The sequence below is a fragment of the Vipera berus genome (genome assembly GCF_964194415.1).
Source record: "Vipera berus genome assembly, chromosome: 12".
NCBI lineage: Eukaryota > Metazoa > Chordata > Lepidosauria > Squamata > Viperidae > Vipera > Vipera berus.
The window spans coordinates 8,650,698-8,672,537 of record NC_138215.1 but is presented as its reverse complement, the minus strand read 5'-3'; the positions used below and the strand labels follow the sequence as shown (position 1 = coordinate 8,672,537).

The following is a 21,840-nucleotide window of genomic DNA, read 5'->3' as shown; positions in this document are numbered from 1 at the left end:
AGGTGAGGCAGCTGCAACCGGTGAGATTCTAGGACAGAAGGCAAGAGATGGTTGAGGAAGCAGATCCTGTTGCGTATCATCTCACAGATGAACTTGACCCTCCAGGAGGGACACCGGTTGAATATAGTGGTGGCTAGATCCTAGACCATACTTGGACAGCCACTGCTCTAAGACAAAGATCGATGATGTTACCTAGTTTGGGTCATGCAAGAAAACAACTAAGCTCAGAGAGCACCAAGGACCTCATAGTCCTCCTCTTCTCTCACACCCGACTCCCTACTAGCACTGATGATGTTACCTAGTTTGGTTAATGAAATGTCTGCAAGAAAACAAGCAAGCTCAGAAAATACCAAGTAATCCCTCTAGATAAAGCTTCTTGCATTTCATCTCCTAAAATTCCTGGAAGAACTAAGGAACCTCTTGAGATTGACACAGTGGGAGGCAGCATAGAATGTCCTCCTTTGTCTAGAGGCTCTGTTCTGGCTTCTCAGATTTCTGCAGGCATTCTCCAGACATTAACAAGCACCCAGTTATGCAACAACTATTATTGTAGCTTCAGAAATGGCAGCATTAAGTTGACCTTGGCCGATTTCGGAAGAGAAATAGATAGTTCTGCAGAATCACAGCATGACAATGAATGAATCCCACTGACATATGTGGGCATAACTCTACCAATGTGGTGTTGCTCTTTTCATGCAAACAAAGATCTTGGCAAGAGGCAAAAATATCTCTCTCTGTTGCTCCTTCGCCAATGGAGACAGCAAAACAGTTCGAAAAGATTTGACCTTTTATCGGAACCACCTCATTGTACTTTTCCTTTGATTCTTTCAAGGCTTTCAAGTAAGCAGGACTTTGAGAAAATTACCATAAATTCAGATCCCTTGGCAAGGAAGAGATAAAAGGAAGATTCTGGGTTTCCCCGGGGGGAAAAATATTTCTAAATGGAAGCATTCAATTACATTCCAATTCCACTCCACCTTTTTCTCAAGCCCAGCTTGCTGATAAGACTAAAATACAGTAGAAAGGTAAAGGAAAAAGATAAAGGAGAAAGGTAAAGGGCAAGACAAGAAGTGACAGATGGAAACTCATCGAGGAGAGAAGCAACCTAGAACTAAGGAGGAGTTTCCAGACAGTTAAAACAATTAATCAATGGAACAACCTGCCTCCAGAAGTTGTGGGTGCTCCATCAGCGGAGGTTTTAAAGAAGAGATTGGACAACCATTTGTCTGGAACGGTAGAGGATCTTCTGCTTGAACAGGAGGCTGGACTAGATGACCTGTAAGGTGCCTTCCAACTCTGTTATTCTGTATTCTAGATTCTGAATCTGGGTTTTCAAAATAACAGAATAGCAGAGTTATTCTAGTTATTCTAGAAGACCTTGTAGGGCTTCTAGTCCAACCATCCACTGAAGCAGGAAACCCTATATACCATTTCCGACAAATGATTGTCCAATCTCTTCTTAAAAGCCTTCAGTGTTGGAGTACCCCAAACTACTAGGGACAAGCTGTTCCACTGATTAAACTATCAGGAAATGTCTCCTTAGTTCTAGGTTGGGTCTCTCCTTGATTAGTTTGCATCCATCACATTCTCATTTCAGTACTTGGCTTACTTGGGATAAAGAGGCAAGCAGCAATAATAATAATAATAATAATAATAATAATAATAATAATAATAATAATAATAATAATAATAATAATATTATTATCATCTTCTTGTGGAAAGCTAGGATTGTACGGTAAATCGTATCCCCTAATTTCCTGTATCATTCAAAGAGCATACTATTTTCCAGAACTGGATTTCCAACACATCTGTAGGCCACCGTAAAAAACAATTTAGCTTATGCACTAAATAAAGCAGAAGGAGAAAGATTGAGTGAGGACGAAGATGGACCCCAATATGACTAAAGTGCTGAAGGGTGGACGATGACTTGGGTGGACCTCCAATAGGATTTGTGTTGCCCTGAAGTACAGCCAGAGGCTCAACTTCTTTTTGTCTTAAGTACAGATTTGTCACCTCTACTGGGATTCAAGCCTGATCTGTTTTTCTTCCCTCTCATATGCACACACAATGGGGGAGAGGGATGTCCAATGGCCGCAACTGAGCTAAAAAAAAAGCCCTCCAGACCTGCTCACTAGGTCACAAAGGATGTTTCAGGTCATATGTCATGGAAACTCCTGAACGTTTCCATTTGCAAGGTTCAAATTCAAAACCTCAAGGTTGCATTCTGTTTTTCTCCCCAAAATGAAACTGGGACAGCTGGGCCAAATCAAAAAGCTGATAAGGCAATTGGGTGGAATAATCCCCCCTCCTCCTCCTCCTCCTCCCATTTTGCAATCAAAGTGACTATTCCCCAAAGATGCTGAGAACGATTCTTATTCTTCCTGTAGGTGCTCATTTGAACTAGCTGGCCTTGGACGGTTAGACATTCAGTAATTGAAAATCCACAGAAACACACACTCTTAGCGTGCGCTTCATTAGACAGCCGCAATTGCTTTTCGCAGGACAGCTTCATGACAGGTAGGCAGCTAGTTGTGCAATCTGGTGGGATACAGACCCCCATGAAATGGCTGCCAGCATGACTACAGACTACTTAAGGCCTGCTGGAGTGGGAGGCAGGCAGGGGAAAACAGGGTTATTTGACGCCGTTCCCTTTCTTGCTCACGATGGAATTCAGACAGTGCTTCTCTTCTGCTGATTCTCAGGATCCTAGGCTTTCCCGGTTGAGTGAAGGAGCAACTGACCTGTCTTTATTTCTTTTCGGAAAGGTTTGGAAATAAGACAGACTCTATTTCTTTCCAATTTGGGAGAGTTAGTTCACATCTAGTCAGAACAAAACAGCTTGATATCAGATAGGTCAATCACTGAAGCAGCCCAGGTCTTCTACTGCAAAAGGAGGCGATCCAGTCCATAAAATAGCTTGGGCAGGAGCAATAATTTGAGTTTTTTAATTTCACATTTAATACACAGCACCCGCCAGTATATTTTTTGTAACATCTCCTTCGCTTTTTGGTTAAAAAAAAACAACAATTGAATTATCAAAGCTTCTTAGATTCTGTTTTGCCTTCCCAGGAAAAGCCTGACTCTGTTCACCCCCATTGAAATAAGGGATTACCATGTTGGTGCAGCCAGCAAAACAGGCAGATAAGTATGTGATGCCATCGGTCCCACAGACTGGAGTGAAGGAATCCATTTGACATTTACAGTTGCTATTGCAGGTAGAATAAGGGGCCAAGCTGGAGATGGTTGACCTATAAAAAAGGAAGGAAGGATGGGTGGGTGAATGGGTAAGGGCAAGGGATCAATCAGCAGATAGTAAAACTTTTTAAATTGTAGATTCATCTAGGAATCAAAAGAAAAAGAAGGAAGGAAGGAAGGAAGGAAGGAAGGAAGGAAGAAAGAAAGAAAGAAAGAAAGAGAAAGAAAGAAAGAAGGAAGGAAGGAAGGAAGGAAGGAAGGAAGGAAGGAAGGAAGGAAGGAAGGAAGGAAAGAAAGAAAGAAAGAAAGAGGAAGGAAGGAAGGAAGGAAGGAAGGAAGGAAGGAAGGAAGGAAAGAGAGAGAGAAAGAAAGAAAGAAAGAAAGAAAGAAAGAAAGAAAGAAAGAAAGAAAGAAAGAAAGAAAGAAAGAAAGAAAGAAAGAAAGAAAGAAAGAAAGAAAGAAAGAAAGAAAGAATTGTGAAGTTCTGGAATGTCGGAGGATGACTTTGAGCCTGTCACTATCTGTCAATCCAGGCTATCCCACAGGGGAGTTCTAATGCTGGGTACAGCCCTTTGATATTGTAAAAGAACAGACAAGCCATGAATCCATCAACTTGTTAAAGAACAACTTGAACTGGCTCCAAGTTTGGAATAAACCACCTTTAAAAAACCCCATGTTTTCATGACTATTCCTATTCCCCTTTTCCCTCTGCTTCTCGTAGATGCCTTTACAGCTTCCTCTGCCAAATCTAGTTAGGCCTGCTAAATCCAGCAACAATCCACCAAAAGAGGCTGGATAGTCAACTTATCGAGGATGGCTTGTTGTCTGTAGGGGGTTGGATTTCGTGACCTCTTAAGTCTCTTACAACTTTAGGATGCTATTCTATGGTCTTCTGTAAGGTTGGGATGCAAGCCTGCAGTACCACTTTATTTTTTTAAAAAAAAATCCCATTGTGAGCAACACCTTTCTTTCCCTTACTTACTTGTTTCCATAGGGAACAGTAATGCCAGCCACAGGTCCCGTGTCGCAGCCCAGGAAAAGGAAAGAAACGTAGCAAGCCGTGGACACCAGGCTGACCAACATCGCCATCTGAATGGCACCCAGGGCAGAAAGGCTGAGCTTCTTCACTAACAGGCCTCCCAGGAAGATGCCCAGGCATGCACAGGGAATTGCTGTCATGCCTGTAAAGGAAACAGAAAGTCGCTGGATTTTGAGTTTGTAGCCCGATCCCAACTCAAGGCACTACTTTGGTTCTTGGTGTCAAGAGTGAAAATCTGGCAGCTTAACACGTCTCTCTGTTTTCATCTTGCCCTTAGAATCAGGGTGGGAGTGGGGGGGGGGAAGAGAGAGAAACAAAACCTCTCCAGTTCTACAGAAGCTTGTGGAAATCCGGCAGTATGGGAAACTTTCAAGGACATTCCAGCAGGTGTGAAGAAGATAGCAGACGGATCCCATAACAAAGAGAACATGTTTACATGAGCTACGTGGACCTCTTGGGGGTGGGTGGGTGTGCGGTTGTCTGTGAAAGTCATTGTCATATTGTCTCCAGAAGTTGTGAATGCTCCAACACTGGAAGTTTTAAAGAAGAGATTGGACAACCATTTGTCTGAAATGGTATAGGGCAGGGGTAGGCAACCTTGGCTCTTTTATGACTCGTGGACTTCAGCTGGCTCAGGAATTATGAGAGTTGAAGTTCACGAGTCATAAAAGAGCCAAGGTTGCCTGAGCAGGGGGTTGGACTAGAAGACCTACAAAGTTCCTTCCAACTATTCTATTCTATTCTATTCTATTCTATTCTATTCTATTCTATTCTATTCTATTCTATTCTATTCTATTCTATTCTATTCTATTCTATTCTATTCTATTCTATTCTAATATCTATTCTATTCTATTCTATTCTAATATCTATTCTATTCTATTTATTCCGTTCCATTCCATTCTTCTCCATTCTATTCTATTCTATTCTATTCTATTCTATTCTATTCTATTCTATTCTATTCTATTCTATTCTATTCTATTCTATTCTATTCTATTCTATTCTATTCTATTCTATTCTATTCTATATTGTCTGAAGCCTTGGGATTTTAGAGTTACTTTTACCTTGCCTTTACCAGGCCATGTTTTCAATAAGCAGTAGGCTTTTCAGAAATGAAAATAATCCTGGATTATTGTCATTATTATTATTATTTTGGATGCTTGAGCTGGAAGTTGACACTTAGGTACTACCCTTCACCAGAAGAGGAAGAGTTGATCCCCTTCTGGCTACTTACCTAGTAACTGGTTGGCCGATGACGTTGTGAGATTGAACTGCTGTTCTAGGTACTTGCCAAGAAAGGCTGCAAAACCTGCCACCACCGCAATCTCCATGCAAGCCGCAAGAACAATACAGGTGAACACCGGGTTGGACAGCAAGTGCTTCGTTACTTTGGGGATCACTGGAGGGAGGTAGAGAGAAGAAAGGAGGGACAATTTCACCATAAGGTTTCTATCCACCGTGCCCTGATTCCATTTCCTTAATGGTGCATCTCTGGGGTTTTCTCCAGACCACCTATCAACACATCCCATGTGGACAGGGAGAAAATTCCATGGGATGACTCCAGCTGTGGGGGCAAAAATCAGATAAACCAGGGCTGTCACGCTTGCAACGTCACGTAACCTAACACGACTTTTTTTCCCATCGACGGCAAAGGGGTGGGCGCGGTTTCGGCATGACGCATCTCAGTTTGACACCCCTGAGATAAAACATAGCCGGTTCAGCTAAAAGGATCTACCAGATGAAGTTTTGACCAATGATTTTAAGCCATGGGTTTCTGCTGAAGGTCATCAGGATAATATCCAAGGTCATCAGGATAATATCCAAGTTAGAAACAGAACCAAAAGAAAGAAACTTAAGTGAAGGAAGTTTCCACCGAACGTTATAATTAAAAACAAAGCGTTCCCAGCTAGAATTGCTCATTCTGTTGCTTTCCTCAACTGGATCAGAAGGTTTAGTGAAATCATACAAGCCCACTAGCCAATCACAATTAAAACAACAGCCCAATCAAGGAGTCCATTCCCAACAACAGTGACAGGGCAAGCCAGTAGTATATAAAAGTTTTAAGGTAGAGAATAGCAAAGTTTTACAGTTTGGCAGGAAAAACCAAAGGTACAAGTACAGACTGGGCGAGGACCTGGCTCAAAAACAGTAACTGTGACAGGGACCTTGGAGTCCTAGTGGGCGATCACTTGGCCACGAGCCAGCCGTGTGCAGCAGCAATCAAAAAAGCTAATATAATCCTGGGTAGTATAAACAGAGGCATAGAATCAAGATCACACGAAGTATTAGTACCGCTTTATAAAACCCTAGTGAGACCACACCTGGAATACTGCAGCCAATTATGGTCACCACATCACAAAAAAGACATTGAAACCTTGGAAGAAATTCAGAGAAGATCATCTAAAACGATCAGAGGCCTGGAGGCTAAAACATACGAAAGAAGGGCTGCAGGACTTGGGTTTGGCTAGTCTAAAGAAAAGAAGAAATAGGGCTGATATGATAAGAGTATTCCAGTATTTGAGGGGCTGCCACAAAGAGGGGGTCAAACCATTCTCCAAAGCACCAGAGGGAAGGACAAGAAACAATGGTTGGAAACTGACCAAAGAGAGAAGCAACCTGGAATTAAGGAGAAACTTCCTGACAGTGAGGACAATGAACCGGTGGAACAGCTTTGCCTCCAGAGGTTATGGGTGCTTGTCAGTTGTCTGATATGGTATAGGTTCTCCTGCTTCAGCGGGGAGGCTGGACTAGAAGACCTCCATGGTCCCTTCCAGCTCTATTCTATTCTAATTCTAAAATGAGAGCAAATCTTGCTCCTTTATTAGCACAGATGATGTTACCCAGTTTGAGTAAATGAAACCTCTGCAAGAAAACAAACAAGTTCAGATAACACCAAGGGTTCCACAACTAAAACTGCCAAATGGCAGCTTGGATGTGGCATCTCCATCCGTGTTCTCCTAAATTTATTATTGGAGCATTTATTGATTTCTATACTTTGGTTATTGGTTGGACTATTCCTCTCTTTCTAGCAGTTGAAGGACAATAAGAGAGTATGAAATAACTTAACCAACTTAGATCAATTTAGCAACAGCAGTAAAAAAACAAAAATCAACACACTATTTCTCATTCAAGAGTATAACAGGGAATTTTCCTTTGAAATATAAAGGACATTTAAGAAGTAGGACAACTTCTGGAGAGGATTTCAAGGACGGAATGTGATGTTTTTGCACTCCTCAGTTGTTGTTTTTTTAAAAACTTTTAAACAAGAAATCAAAACTAATGCCAACTAATACAAAGTAAAAAAGAAAAGAAAAGAAAGAGATCAAAGAAAAAAGAAAAAAAAGTAGAAAAGAATGAAAAAAGGTATAAACAAGTGGCTTCTGATCTTCACGGCAGTTATAAGTATAAATACATTTTAACCTCTTTCTCTCTAAAGTTACTCCATTTTTTTTTCTATCAGCTATCCTATTTAATGTAGGGACGCGGTGTCTCAGTGGGTTAGGACGCTGAGCTTGTCGATCAGAAGGTTGGCAGTTTGGCGGGTCGAATCCCGAGTGCCGCGTAGCAGAGTGAGGGCCTGTTACTCATCCCAGCTTCTGCCAACCTAGCAGTTCGAAAGCACGTAAAAATGCAAGTAGAAAAATAGGGACCACGACGGTGGGAAGGTAACAGCATTCCGTGCGCCTTTGGCGTCTAGTCATGCCGGCCACATGACCACGGAGACGTCCTCGGGCAAGCGCTGGCTCTTCGGCTTTGAAACGGAGATGAGCACCGGCCCCTAGAGTTGGAAATGACTAGCACGCATGTGCGGGGGAACCTTTACCTTTTTACCTTATCCTATTTAATCATCAAATCTTTCCCCCCCCATTTTTACATAAATGGCCAAAAGAGCCTTTTAAACACCAATAAATTAGTCTCCCCCCCAAAAAAAAAGAAGTAAATTCACCCATTTCAGCAAAATCTGAGCTTCACCAGCCCTCCATAGTGATTCCCTTTCTGTGCATACAGTCATCAGTTTTGGGATGGCTACATTCTTGACAGCCATTTACAAACCTCAGTAGCCGAGTTGCCTGATTTAACGCTGGGCAGAAAAAAAATGATCTTGTACCTTTTTTTCTTGCTAATTCTTATTCCTTAGAGAAAGGAGAAATGTTTCTTGAAATTTCTTTCCAAGGAGAAGAGAAAATTGGGCAAATTCTCCTGGGCAGAAGACAGTGTCCTTCCATTTGTCAATTATTCTAGAAAGAGTACAGAGAAGAGCAACAAAGATGATTGGGGGACTGGAGACTAAAACATATAAGGAATGGTTGCTGGAATTGGGTATGTGTAGTTTAATGAAGAGAAGGGTGAGGGGTGACATGATAGCAGTGTTCCAATATCTCAGGGGCTGCCACAAAGAAGAGGCAGTCAAGCTATTCTCCAAAGCACCTGAAAGCAGGACAAGAAGGAATGGATGGAAACTAATCAAGGAGAGAAGCAACCTAGAACTAAGGAGAAACTTCCCGACAGTTAGAACAACTAACCAGTGGAACAACCTGCCTCCAGAAGCGGTGAATGCTCCTGAAAAAACACCTTTTGGACAACCATGACCTGGACGACTGAGAATCTCCATAGACAGGTAGTGGTGTGTATGTGTATGTGCCTGTATCCTCTCCTTCCTGGCAAAGTCCTCTTTCCGTCCACCCACAGACAGGTCTTTGCTGTCCATCTTTCCATCCCTGGAGCCTTTTTGATATTTGTGCTATTGTCGCCAGCATGGGAGTTCCACCTTGGAAGAAATTGTTGGAGAAGTCTCTCCTTCTCTTAGAGAAATATGTTTTTTTCTGCCTACAGTTTGGAAAAAAAAAGTCATGTCAAGAGCTCAGTTAGTCCCAGCTCTGGAAAAAGAATATCCCTCTTCTTGTTGTACATTAAGTTTTTCTTTGGGATTTTGTCTTTTGTTGCTTTTGTTGTGTTTAGACCATATTAACGGAAAGCTACAAGAGGTATCTATGATCTGTGTATATATTCCGCTGCCAATCTAACTCACCTGGACTAATAAGAGATACACAGGACCATCTAGTGATTGCTGAATGCATTGCATGAGGGCTTAGTTTGATTCTGATTACTGGGTTAATAGCACAAAACTATGGAAAAACTAAGCTCCAGCCTGGTGTCTAGATATGCTCCGGATCTTGTGTTAGAATTGGTCCTGCTCAGCGGTGGGATTCAGCCAGTTCGTACCAGTTCAGCAAAACCAGTAGCTATTTTTTTTTGTTGCCCAGGCCCAGAATGGACTTCCAGAAGTGGCATCCATGCAGAGAACCGGTTGTTCACCTATCTGAATCCCACCATTGGTCCTATACCAATTGCAGATAATCCACTGGTCAAATAGTAGTAGTACTTGGTAGTAGCTGAATGGAATCAACCATCTGCTGCCAGATGCAAACATCTAAGAAGGTGCACGTTGCTTTCACACGTCTTCACGTGTTACAAAATGCCAGTGAAGTTTTATTTTGTTTCTCATGTTTTTGTATATTTATCTCTCGCTTTTTTTCTTGAAATGTCATGTGAATGTGCCAGATGATAAACAATAGTGAAGTTACAATTCTGCCAGCTTGAAGTTCTGGTTTGCCATAACTACATCCCACGTGCTTGTTTGTGTGCATCTGAAATCTTTTATTATTATTATTGATCATCGTACAGTCAGCCAGATGTTCAGACTGGGTTTGGCAATTTTGTCTACCTAATGAGTCCTTACCAAGGATCTGGGATAGGCAGATCTGGATGTTTGACTATCCCAGGTCCTTAGTAAGGACTGATAGGAAGAAAAAAAATGCCTATTATTATTATTATTATTATTATTATTATTATTATTATTATTATTATTATTATTATTTCATTAAACATGAACATAGTCAACTGAACATTCAAACTGACTGGCACTGATGTTTGACATGGGTTGCTGCCAGCATCCTAGGTATCAATCAGGTACCTCCTTAAAATGTAAGATGTTCCGAGTAGCACATTTTTTTTGTAGCTTTGCTGGAGTTATTGCAAGAAGCTGCAGTTTCTTGGTGTATTTTGCAAAGTTTTTGGACATAGTTCCCAGTGCTCTGATGACAGTGGGTATCACTGTTACACGTTTCATCCATAATCGCACAGTTTCGATGGCCAAGTCACGATATTTCATAATTTTTTCCAGTTCTTTTTCTTTGAGTCTGGCATCTCCTGGTACAGCGATATGAATCAGCTGTACGCTTTGGTTCTTTACAACTGCAATTATTGTTGTTGTTGTTGTTGTTGTTGTTATTGATGTGCTGGCAGAGTGCTTAGAATGTAGTATTGCAGTCAAATTCTGCCTACAGCCTAGAGTCCGATCCTTACGTGGCTCAAGGTTGACTCAGCCTTCCATCTTCCGAGGTCGGTAAAATGAGGACCCAGATTGTTGGGGGCGATATGCTGACTCTGTAAACTGCTTAGAGAGGGCCATAAAGCACTGTGAAGTGGTATTTAGCTGTAAGTGCTATTTGCTATTGTTGTTGTTGTTGTTGATTTCACTCTAAGATTGTCCTCAGATTATCTGTTTGGCTACAAAACTCCACAAAGCTTCCTCTTGGCTTTGAGGAAGTGAATGCAAAAGCTGAGAATATGAGGAGCTTTTACTCCTCAATTAACGAATCAGCCAGAGCAACTTCTTCTTGGGGGGGGATTTTAATTACTCTGGAGATTACTCAGCTTGAGGCAGATGGGATGCTAATGTGAGCAAGAAAAGTCTCACATTCTTTAATGTGTGGCAACCAACCCCTGTGCAAATTCCAAGTGAAAATCATTTAGGCTGAAATTATGTTGGTTGACGTGCTGCTTGAAACTTCAATGGGGGTCCTTTGCCTCCTGCAAATTTCTCATTCCACTCCACACCTCCACCTTGCCTAACGTGGTTTAGCACTTCTCTTTTCTTTTCTTTTTTTTGCTCCAGGTGCTCCAGCTAGCAGAGTGAGAAAGCAGAGCTGAACAAGTTGCCGCTTAAGGAGAATGCCAGATATGCCATCATATGAAGTAACCTCCGTTTGATTATGCCAACTGCTTTTACTTGTCAAAGGAATCTTTTTTCCCCCTAGCAGATTTAAAATCTGCTCTCAGGAGTTTTCCAGGTGCAGAAATATCCTATGGAAAGATGCCTTTGTTCCCAGCACCATTTAGGATAGCAGAATAATACAGTTAGAACGGACACCACCCACCCACCCACCCCGCTCAGTCAGGAGAGTCTATACCAGTCTGGACAAGTGGCTGTACAATCTCTTCTTGAAAACCTCCAATGATGGAGCACTCACAACTTCTGGAGGCAAGCAGTTCCACTGGTAAATATTTTTTTTTAAAATTCCCATTTATATCCCGCCCTTCTCCGAAGACTCAGGGCGGCTTACAAGCTTAGCAGTAGCCTTCATTCTATGTATATGCCTGCTTATTAGGGCTTTCACACACACCCCGAGCGGCATTATTAGAAAGTCAGCTTAATTGCCCCCAACAATCTGGGTCCTCATTTTACCTACCTCGGAAGGATGGAAGGCTGAGTCAACCTTGAGCCTGGTGGGAATCATGGAAGGCTGAGTCAACCTTGAGCCTGGTGGGATGCGAACCTGCACTAATTGCAGGCAGCTGGTGTTACTTAAGGAGGCATTAGCCCACTGCTCCACCAAGGCTGTATAGTTCTGTATAGTTCTCCTTGTTAGGAATTTTCTCCTTAGTTCTAGGTTTCTTCTCCCCTTGATTAGTTTCCATCCGTTGCTCCTTCTCCTGCCTTAGGAGTCAAAACTTCCCTTTGAAAACACTGAGAAAAATGAGATTGTCTTTCAACTGTAAGTGTTTCTTCCAGAGGATCCATATTGCCTACTTCAAGCCTACTGAACTACAGAATTTTTCTCTTCTTGGTGAGGCCTAGCAGCTCTGAAGGCTGTAGGTGAGGCCTAGTCACTGTGTAACTTTCCCGCTGAGTCTTAAAGAAATGCTTCATGGAGGCACGATGAGGAAATAAAACTGTGGCAAGATGAGGGATGGGGATGCGGCAACGTAAGTGTGAAAAACAATCAGAAGTCTCTTTTTTCAGCACCGCTGTAACTCCGAATGGTCATTAAATGAACTGTCCTCTATCAAGGACTACTTTGAAGTTCTGTGGCTCAGATGAAAAGTCATCTCTGTGCTTGGTTCAAGAAAGGAGTCGCCTGTCTCCACAGCAACCACGCTTTTGCTCACAGTGACCTTTAAAGTGGGATGGTAATGCACACCCGTCACCGGATGAGAGCAAGATACAACAGACTATTTGATCCTAGAAGCAAACGATTACAAGGGATCAAAGGTTTCCATGAGAACAAATGGAAAAACCGCTTGCTGTGTCAATCCAAGGTTGTCCAAGAAGGTGAACCAGATTCAAGCGTTAATTCAGTTGTCCTTTCAGCGTTCAGGACTAACACCCAAGGCTTTAATTTTTATTTTTCCCCCCCGACCGAATGGTTGGTAGAATAACTATTTAAGGGAAAGAAGTTATTCTACCAACCGTTTGATTGAATAAATAAATAAATAAATAAAGCCTTGGCTGTTAGTCCTGAGGGAAAGAAGTTAGGGGATATTATATTATTAATTAGATGTTTGAATATGGTTAAGAATAGATTGCTAGAAGTAGAAGTACTGTATTATTATAACTAGATAAATAAGCTAATCAGAATCTCATATCTTGGCATGAAAAGGAAAATAAGAAAATGCTAAGACGTTTGAATAAGGGAAGCTTTTGATTACCCAAATATAACTTGCTTTAAAATTATAAATGATTGAGATATTTTGAACTTGGATGGGAAATAGGAAAAGCGAAAATAGGGTACTGACTGAATAAATGGATATTGAGTGCAAATGCAGTTAAGATGATACGTTTTGGTTAGAAAAGATATTTTGAACTGACGTTACTGATACTATTAGAAAACTGTAACAAAGATACTGATATTCAACTGTATATTTATTAATAACAATTGTATTTGCTTAGTCTGGGAAAACGTCTACTACCGGAAGAAGAGAGGATGTATTGGATGGTGCAATAATGGATTTAGTTTGAAGTAGCTTATATGTACCACCTGAATTACTAATGGACCCAGTCAACGTGTTGTCTATTAAGTACTTAATTGCAAAAATAGAAAATTAATAAAATATTTATTAAAAAAAGCGGGGGGGGGAGAAGTTAAGCTGTGCAAGGCAATCTAAGGTCTGCATCGGGTAGTGAATCTAGCTAGTCATTAACCTGTTGGCTCCCGCAGGAAGCCACCTGGGCTATGAAGGAAGTGCGTCACCTCTCAGCTGCTGGAAGCAAGATGGGTCATCGCTGGCTTCCATGGAGTGCGGTGGGAGAATCCCATTGCTTGGTTTTGGCCTTTCATAGTCCCCTTCTGGCAACATGGCTTCCTCTACCTCTGCTATGTGCTCCGGCTGGCAGGTCAGGGATTGTGGGAATCCGAACATCGGGAGAGACGAGAAGAAAAGTAAGGCACCACAAAGCAAGAAGCCGGCCCACCATGCGCCAATCCACCGAGGGTCATCAGGGGTGATATCCAGCTTGCCTGCAAAGAACAAAAGAGATGGGATCTTTACTGGGGTAGACAAGGACGTCAGCACCTAAGACAGGGGTAGGTAGCCTTGGCTTTTTTATGACTCGTGGACTTCAACTCCCAGAATTCCTCAGCCAGCCATGCTGAGGGGAAAGGGAGAGGTTTCCATGCTGAACCATGGTGGCTCAGGAATTCTGGGAGTTGAAGTCCATAGGTCATGAAGGGGCCATAGTTCCCTCATGTTGGCTCAGGAATTCTGGGAGTTGAAGTCCACGAGTCATAAAAGAGCCAAGGTTGCCTACCCTTGACCTAAGAGGAGAGTGCCAATGGGATAACAGGACTCAGGGGATGAATGAACAGAACTCAGGACTCAGCCATTCAATATAACCAGTTAGGATCAGGGATCCATCCCTCTGATCAGTGTAGGGACCTACATTAAAGTCTCCCCGATGGTGATCCAGACTCTGTTTGGGTGTAACGGATGTTCACCAGATGATTGGGGCTTTTCACTTTTAGGAAGAGGATTGCTCTGCTCTTAAAGTTTATTTTTCCTCTCTCATCATTCAAGTGGACGTCGCTTTCCTGTAAGATACGTTTGCTAGTCCAAGTCCTGCACCATAGGACAAGGTAATACAGGTAATTCTCAACTTACAACAGTTCGTTTAGCGGCCAAACTTTCAATGGAACTGAAAAAAAAGGGATTTAGGACTGTTTTTCACACTTATGACCGTTGCAGCCTCCCCGTGGTCATGTGGTCAAAATTCAGATGCTTGGCAAACTGGCTTGTATTTATGACGGTTGCTGTGTCCAGGGGGCAACACAAAATCCCCTCTTGCAACCTTCTGACAGGAAAGTCAATGGGGCAGCCTGGCTCACTTCATACCTTCAGTGACTCACTTAACAGCAGTGGCAAGAAAGGTTGTAAAATGAGACAAAACTCGCTTAACAAATGTCTCGCTTAGCCACAGAAATTTTGGGCTCAGTTGTAGCTGTACGTTGAGGACCACCTGTCAAAACTTTGGCCTTTCTTAATAAGATGATGATGATGATGATGATGATGATGATGATAATAATAATAATAATAATAATAATAATAATAACAATAATAACAATAATAATAATAATAATAATAATAATAATAACAACAACAACAACAACAACAACAACAACAATAACAATAAAGTTGGAAGTGACCTTGGAGGTCATCTAGTCCAACCCCCTGCTCAGGCAGGAAACCCTATACCATTTCAGACCAATGGCTGTCCAATCTATTCTTTAAAACTTCCAGTGTTGGAGCATTCACCGCTTCTGGAGGCAGGTTGTTCCACTGGTTTAATTGTTCTAACTGTCTGGAAGTTTCTCCTTTGTTCTAGGTTGCTTCTCTCTTAGTTACTTCGAAAGGGTTGTCCTTGCCCCCACTTCTTTCTTCAAGGTTTAGCATGCCCAATCACCTTCTGGTAGGACTGCCTTTCCACTCTCCTGATCTTCCTTGCTTGCCTTCCTCTGTATCTGTTTCAAGTTCACCAAGCCCTGCTCAACACTTCTTTGCCCAGAACTGAAAAAGTCATCAGGTGATCAGGATGCATAACACTTCTAACAGCACACTGTGGTGGGTTTTGAGGAAAGAGCTCTAACATTTGAGGGGTTGTCACAGAGAGGACGGGGGTCAACCTATTTTCCAAATCACCTGAAGGCCAGAGAAGGAATAAAGGATGGAAACTGATCAAGGAGAGATTCAACCTAGAAATAAGGAGAATTTTTCTGACAGTGAGGACAATCAACCAATGGAACAGTTTGCCTTCAGAGGTTGTGGGGGCTTCATTATTGGAAGCTGGACAGCTATCTGTCAGAAATGGTATAGAGTCTCCTGCTTAAACAGGGGGCTGGACTACATGACCCATAAGGTCCCTTCAAACTCTGTTACTCTATTCTATCTCTATCTCTATCTCTATCTCTATCTCTATCTCTATCTCTATCTCTACTCTACTCTACTCTACTCTACTCTACTCTACTTCCATTCCATTCCATTCTGAAGCTTTGAGGAATAGAGGCTTTTTTCTCAGCTATCTGCAACAATGGTGACTTTGCTGGAAAGCCGAGTGATCACCGTTGCTTTTCCCAGTCTCTAAATTTATATATGACTTAAAAGTATCCATGATTGTCTCTATCACTTTCCCAGCTACGCCTGGCAGGTATTCCAACAGCTTCCTGGCCCAGCCAACATTCTTCTGCTACCCCTTCAGTGCCTTCACCGCCTGTTTCTGGTTGGCTGCATAATGAAGGGAAATTTGGGAGCCCACATTCCCAGGAGCCTTGATGTCCCCATCCCAGCTACACAAAGGTCCGTAATCTTTACAACAGGTAGGCTTTTGTCTACTCTCTCACATGCTTTGTTGTTGCTTTCCTGCCTTGTGTTTTCAGTCACCTCTGCACAATCATTGGGTGTAAAAGTATTATTCCACCATTGGGTGATTCATTTCTTCCACCGTATGTAGTTTTCTTTTGCACCAGTGCACAAATGATAAAACCTGTGCTAGGCCCCAGCACGGAATTGATTTCTTTTTAAAAAAAAAATTGCTGCAATTTATGCTACCATGTTTTAAAATAATGAGGCTATTTGGCACTGCATTGCTGCTATACATTTTGTTTTAAGAGGCATTTTAAAAACAACAGCCACTGAGATCCCACAGAAAGGAAGAAAATATGATATTTAGGCGGCTGGTGGAATGGACTTTCGTCACGGGAGTGCTTCCAGCAACAAATTTATTTTTGCAATTGCTTTTGGAATTTGCAGAGGCTCTTTGCTGACATGTCGAGGAAGCCTCAATCATCCAGGCCAAAGGTGTCTAAAGGGTGAATCATAGCAACTGGACGAATCTTAGCTGGCAGTAGCATCATCTTTGCCATTCTCTCAAATTTCCCCATATCTTTGCCCATCTTTGTTTCGTTCCTTGCATGGGCACGCCCAGGGTGGGAAAGATGGAAGGGCAGCCCATGCCTTCTGCTGATGGCACTGCAAGATGGAAAGCTAGGAACATCCTAAGTGAGTTGAGGTGAGCTGTTTTGGAAGGAAAAAAAACACCCCATCTAGAGTGCAATTGGTCAACAAGAGAGAGAAAGTAGAGAGGCTGTAGAACAGAGGCTTTTTGCCCCGTGACCTTGAGGTTAGGGGTACATAACCTGTCAAGCTACAAGAGTGCACCTAAATTTTCAAGGATAGCCCACGGGGTGCTCTTGACAAAACTTAATAGGTTGGGCTAGGATAGAAAACCAGATTTCATTTCATTTGCCTTTCTGGTTAATTAAAACAGTATATAGAATCTTATATACTGTATATACAGTATATAGAATCGAATCCCGAGTGCTGCGTAACAGAGTGAGCGCCTGTTACTCGTCCCAGCTTCTGCCAACCTAGCAGTTCGAAAGCACGTAAAAATGCAAGTAGAAAAATAGGGACCAGAATTCTGGGAGTTGAAGTCCACAAGTCTTAAAGTTGCCAAGGTTGGGGACCTCTGGCCTAAGGTGATGAGCTGGTTCACAACATGTTAAGATAATGGTAGATTTCTACAGAAGCAGAATCCAAAAACACCTACCTTATTTCTCCTAATCCAGTGTGTTTTGCAAATCCAGCTAAGATACAGCTGGAAACACTCAAGCTCTTATTGGCATTATAATATCAATAATTTGTGTTTATTACTTTTAAAATAGTAACAGAAAATGGGGGGGGGGAATCCCAAAAGGAACAAAACAGAAACATATATTATCTTTGCAAAGCAAAGCAAAAACATAACAGGTGCTTAAAATTAAATGAAACTGCAAATAAAAATAAAATATAGAGTGTATGTAGGGCATATTTCTGATTGCCAAACATAATGTTACACTGGGCATGTTCATGTGCTCTATGATCAGGCATATGTAGCTTCACATGTTAGGTTTCCTATATAGCAGGGGTCTTCAAACTTGGCCCTTTATAACTTGTGGACTTCAACTGGCTGAGGAATTCTGCGAGTTCAAGTCCACAAGCCTTGGTGGAGCAGTGGGCTAATGCCTCCTTAAGTAACACCAGCTGCCTGCAATTAGTGCAGGTTCGCATCCCACCAGGCTCAAGGTTGACTCAGCCTTCCATCCTTCCGAGGTAGGTAAAATGAGGACCCAGATTGTTGGGGGCAATTAAGCTGACTTTGTAATAATGCCGCTTGGGGGGGGGGCAAAAGCCCTAATAAGCAGGCATATACATAGAATGAAGGCTACTGCTAAGCTTGTAAGCCGCCCTGAGTCTTCGGAGAAGGGCGGGATATAAATGGAATTAAAATAAATTAAATAAAAATAAATAAAAAGGCCAAGTTTGAAGACCCCTGCTATATAATATCACAAGTATGCCTAACAAATTCCAACAGAATGAAACTGGTCTTATAGTGCCTTCTAGTGGTCACATAGAGAAAATATTGCAAAATTATTTAAAAAAACCAAAAACCAAAACCCACATTGGATGCAGGTCTTGGGGCTTTATTATGAAGCCCAGAAATAATTAACAGTATAAATGTTAATGAGTATAATTGCAAATGAATAAGAAGATAAAATGTAACATCTATAGCAACAGTACCCACCTTTATTCTATTTCTATTTCTATTTCTATTTCTATTTCTATTATTTCTATTTCTATTTCTATTTCTATTTCTATGTATGTATGTAATGTATGTATGTATGTATGTATGTATGTATGTATGCATGTATTTCTTGATGCTGTGAAATTGTATTTCAAAATGATATCTGGGAAATGTCTGCCTATCAACTGGCATGCTTCTGATAAACCTAGCCTAATCAATTTCAGCATTTAATAACTGGATGTGGTTATCTGGTCTATTGCTCACTCCAGCCAGAAATATTGATGTCCTTGCTTACTGCAGGGCAAAGAAACTGAGCAATCGTGACAAGCAGCCTTGGAAAGGAAGATTCTTTTCAAAATCTTTATTTTGGATGTAAAAGATTTTCACCATGGACCCTGATAACAATGCGTGTGAATGACAGGATCCTGATGGTTTGATGGGCAAGTCAAATACTAACAGGGTGACATCTTGTGTTCCACTTTCAATGCAGAGAATTTCAGCTTTTTTTTCCAAACAGGACCAGAAATCACCAACTTTTCGATATTGCTTTTAACCGATTACATATATATCACAACCCCACCAACTCACACCAGCCAGAAAGGAATTATTATTATTATTATTTTTATTATTATTATTATTATTATTATTATTATTATTATTATTATTATTATTATTATTATTATTATTATTATTATTATTATTATTATTATTATTATTATTTGCCTGCAGGACTTCCTGGGATAATCATGCAATCCTGAAAAGTTCCGGGGTCACACGATCAGTTGAAGAAATGCACTGACAATTTTGCTAACAGGGTACAAGATATTATCGTCGCCAAAATGAAAAAGATGTGAAAAGCTGAACCAGCTCCTCTCTTTAAAAGTTAATCCATCCTGTCCCCTTGTACTTTTACTTTTATTAAAATCCATCAGGGAAAATAAAAACCTGGATCAGCCTGGAAATCTGTCCCTTTGTGGAAAAAAACAGAGTGGGTGTATCCTAATATTTTCCAGAGATAGTGTCCCTACATTGCTTGAATCCTGCATTTTTATATTCATATTTAGTTTAGTTTAGTTTAGTTTAGTTTAGTTTAGTTTTATTAAATTTTTATACCGCCCTTCTCCCGAAGGACTCAGGGCGGTGAACAGAGCATATAATAAAAATACAAAAATACAAAAGTTAAAATAGAATTAAATTAATGCCCAAAATAAAACAATAAAATATACAAATATTTAAAACCCTAAATTAACTCCCCATCAGGCCAGGCCAGCTTGTTCGAATAAGTGGGTCTTTAACCCGCGCCGGAAGGAGCGGAGATCCGGTGCCATCCGGAGCTCAACCGGCAGTTGATTCCACAGAGCCGGGGCGCCCACAGAGAAGGCCCTCCCCCTGGGGGCCACCAGCTGGCATTCTCTGACCGGAGGCACCCTGAGGAGGCCCTCTCTGTGGGAACGCACAGGGCGGAGGGGAGTTGACGCCGGCAGCAGGTGGTCCCCGAGGTATTCCGGACCCATGCCATGTAAGGACTTAAAGACCATCACTAAGACCTTGAACCTCACCCGGAAGACAACTGGTAACCAATGCAGCTCGCGGAGCAAAGGTGTAACATGGGAGTACCGGGAAACTCCCAAGACAACTCTCGCGGCCGCATTCTGTACCAGTTGGAGCCTCCGAGTGGTCTTCAAGGGAAGCCCCATGTAGAGAGCATTGCAGTAGTCAAGACGAGAGGTCACGAGCGCATGAGTGACCGTACACAAGGCCTCCCGGTCTAGATAGGGCCGCAACTGACGCACCAGGCGAACCTGAGCGAAAGCCCCCCTAGTCACGGCTACTATATGATCTTCTAAGGTAAGCCGCGAATCTAGGAGGACTCCCAAGTTGCGCGCCCTATCCACGGGGGGTAAAGACTCACCCCCCATAAAAAGAGATGGAACATTTTGAATGTCCCGGGATGCCGGAATGTACAGCCACTCAGTCTTGTCAGGGTTGAGTTGAAGTCTGTTCCTCCCCATCCAGACCCGAACCGCCTCCAGGCAACGGGACATCACAGCGAGGGCATCACTGGGGTGGTTTGGGGTCGAAATAAAAAGTTGGGTATCATCAGCATATTGATGATACCCAACTCCAAAACCACGAATGATCTCACCCAGCGGTTTCATGTAGATGTTGAACAGGAGAGGCGAGAGAACCGACCCCTGAGGAACTCCACAAACGAGAGACCTAGGGGCCGATCTCTGCCCCCCTGCCAACACCGACTGCGAACGTCCCAGGAGATAGGAGGAGAACCACCGAAGAACCGTGCCTCCCACTCCCAATCCCCTGAGACGCCGCAGCAGGATACCATGGTCGATGGTATCGAAAGCCGCTGAGAGGTCTAATAGGACTAGGACAGAGGAACATCCCCTATCCCGAGCCCTCCAGAGATCATTCACCAGAGCGACCAATGCCGTCTCCGTGCTGTACCCGGGCCTGAAACCCGATTGGTACGGATCCAGATAATCCGCTTCATCCAGGACCAGAGGGAGCTGATGCGCCACCACACTCTCAACAACCTTCGCAAGAAAGCGAAGGTTGGAGACTGGACGAAAGTTGTTCAACACAGCTGGGTCCAAGGCTGGCTTCTTGAGGAGGGGTCTCACCACCGCCTCCTTCAAGACGGTGGGGAAATTACCCTCACTCAAAGAAGCAGATATCACCGCCTGGAACCAGCCTCGTGTCCTCTCCCTAGCTGCATAAACCAGCCAGGAAGGGCACGGGTCCAATAAACATGTGGTGGAGCTCAGCCTCCCCATAATCCTGTCCACTTCATATTTGTCTTGCTCCTCTGTTCTTAAAGGGTTTTCAGGGAAAAGGAAAACTAAGAAGCAACAGTGGGAAAAACAGTTTACCTGTTGATGTCATATGGAAAACTGGCTGAAGTTTTACTGCCAGCTGCTAAGGAAGGGACAGGGGAGAAGGAAGAATGAATTGGTTTACATGCAAGAGATAAACCCAGTTTTAATTCTTGGCATCTGTAAAAGGTAAAGGTAAAGTTTCCCCCGCACATGCGTGCTAGTCGTTTCCGAATCTAGGGGCCGGTGCTCATCTCCGTTTCAAAGCCGAAGAGCCAGCGCTTGTCCGAGGACGTCTCCATGGTCATGTGGCCGGCATGACTAGACGCCAAAGGCGCACGGAACGCTGTTACCTTCCCACCGGAGTGGTCCCTATTTTTCTACTTGCATTTTTACGTGCTTTCGAACTGCTTAGGTTGGCAGAAGCTGGGACGAGTAACAGGCGCTCACTCTGTTATGCGGCACTCGGGATTCGACCCGCGAAACTGCCGACCTTCTGATCTACAGGCTCAGCATCCTAACCCACTGAGCCACCGCGTCCTATCTGTAGGTTGGCTTAAAAAGATTCTCATTTGAAATCTTGGAGAGCTAAATGGAATTGT

General features: G+C 42.6%; 1 protein-coding gene across 1 annotated transcript in view; it reads right to left on the bottom strand.

Moving 5' to 3' along the window:
* The window catches only part of SLCO3A1 (solute carrier organic anion transporter family member 3A1), a 122,344-nt gene that overhangs the window by 6,761 nt on the left and 93,743 nt on the right, over positions 1-21,840 (bottom strand). The window contains exons 4-8 of the mRNA XM_081336963.1: positions 13,546-13,812; positions 5,466-5,630; positions 4,178-4,376; positions 3,113-3,248; positions 1-28 (exon numbers count right to left, since the gene is read on the bottom strand). The exon at positions 1-28 is cut by the window's left edge and continues 148 nt beyond it. Of these exons, the coding sequence (XP_081193089.1) occupies positions 1-28; positions 3,113-3,248; positions 4,178-4,376; positions 5,466-5,630; positions 13,546-13,812 (795 nt within the window). The remainder of the gene's footprint in view (positions 29-3,112; positions 3,249-4,177; positions 4,377-5,465; positions 5,631-13,545; positions 13,813-21,840) is intronic.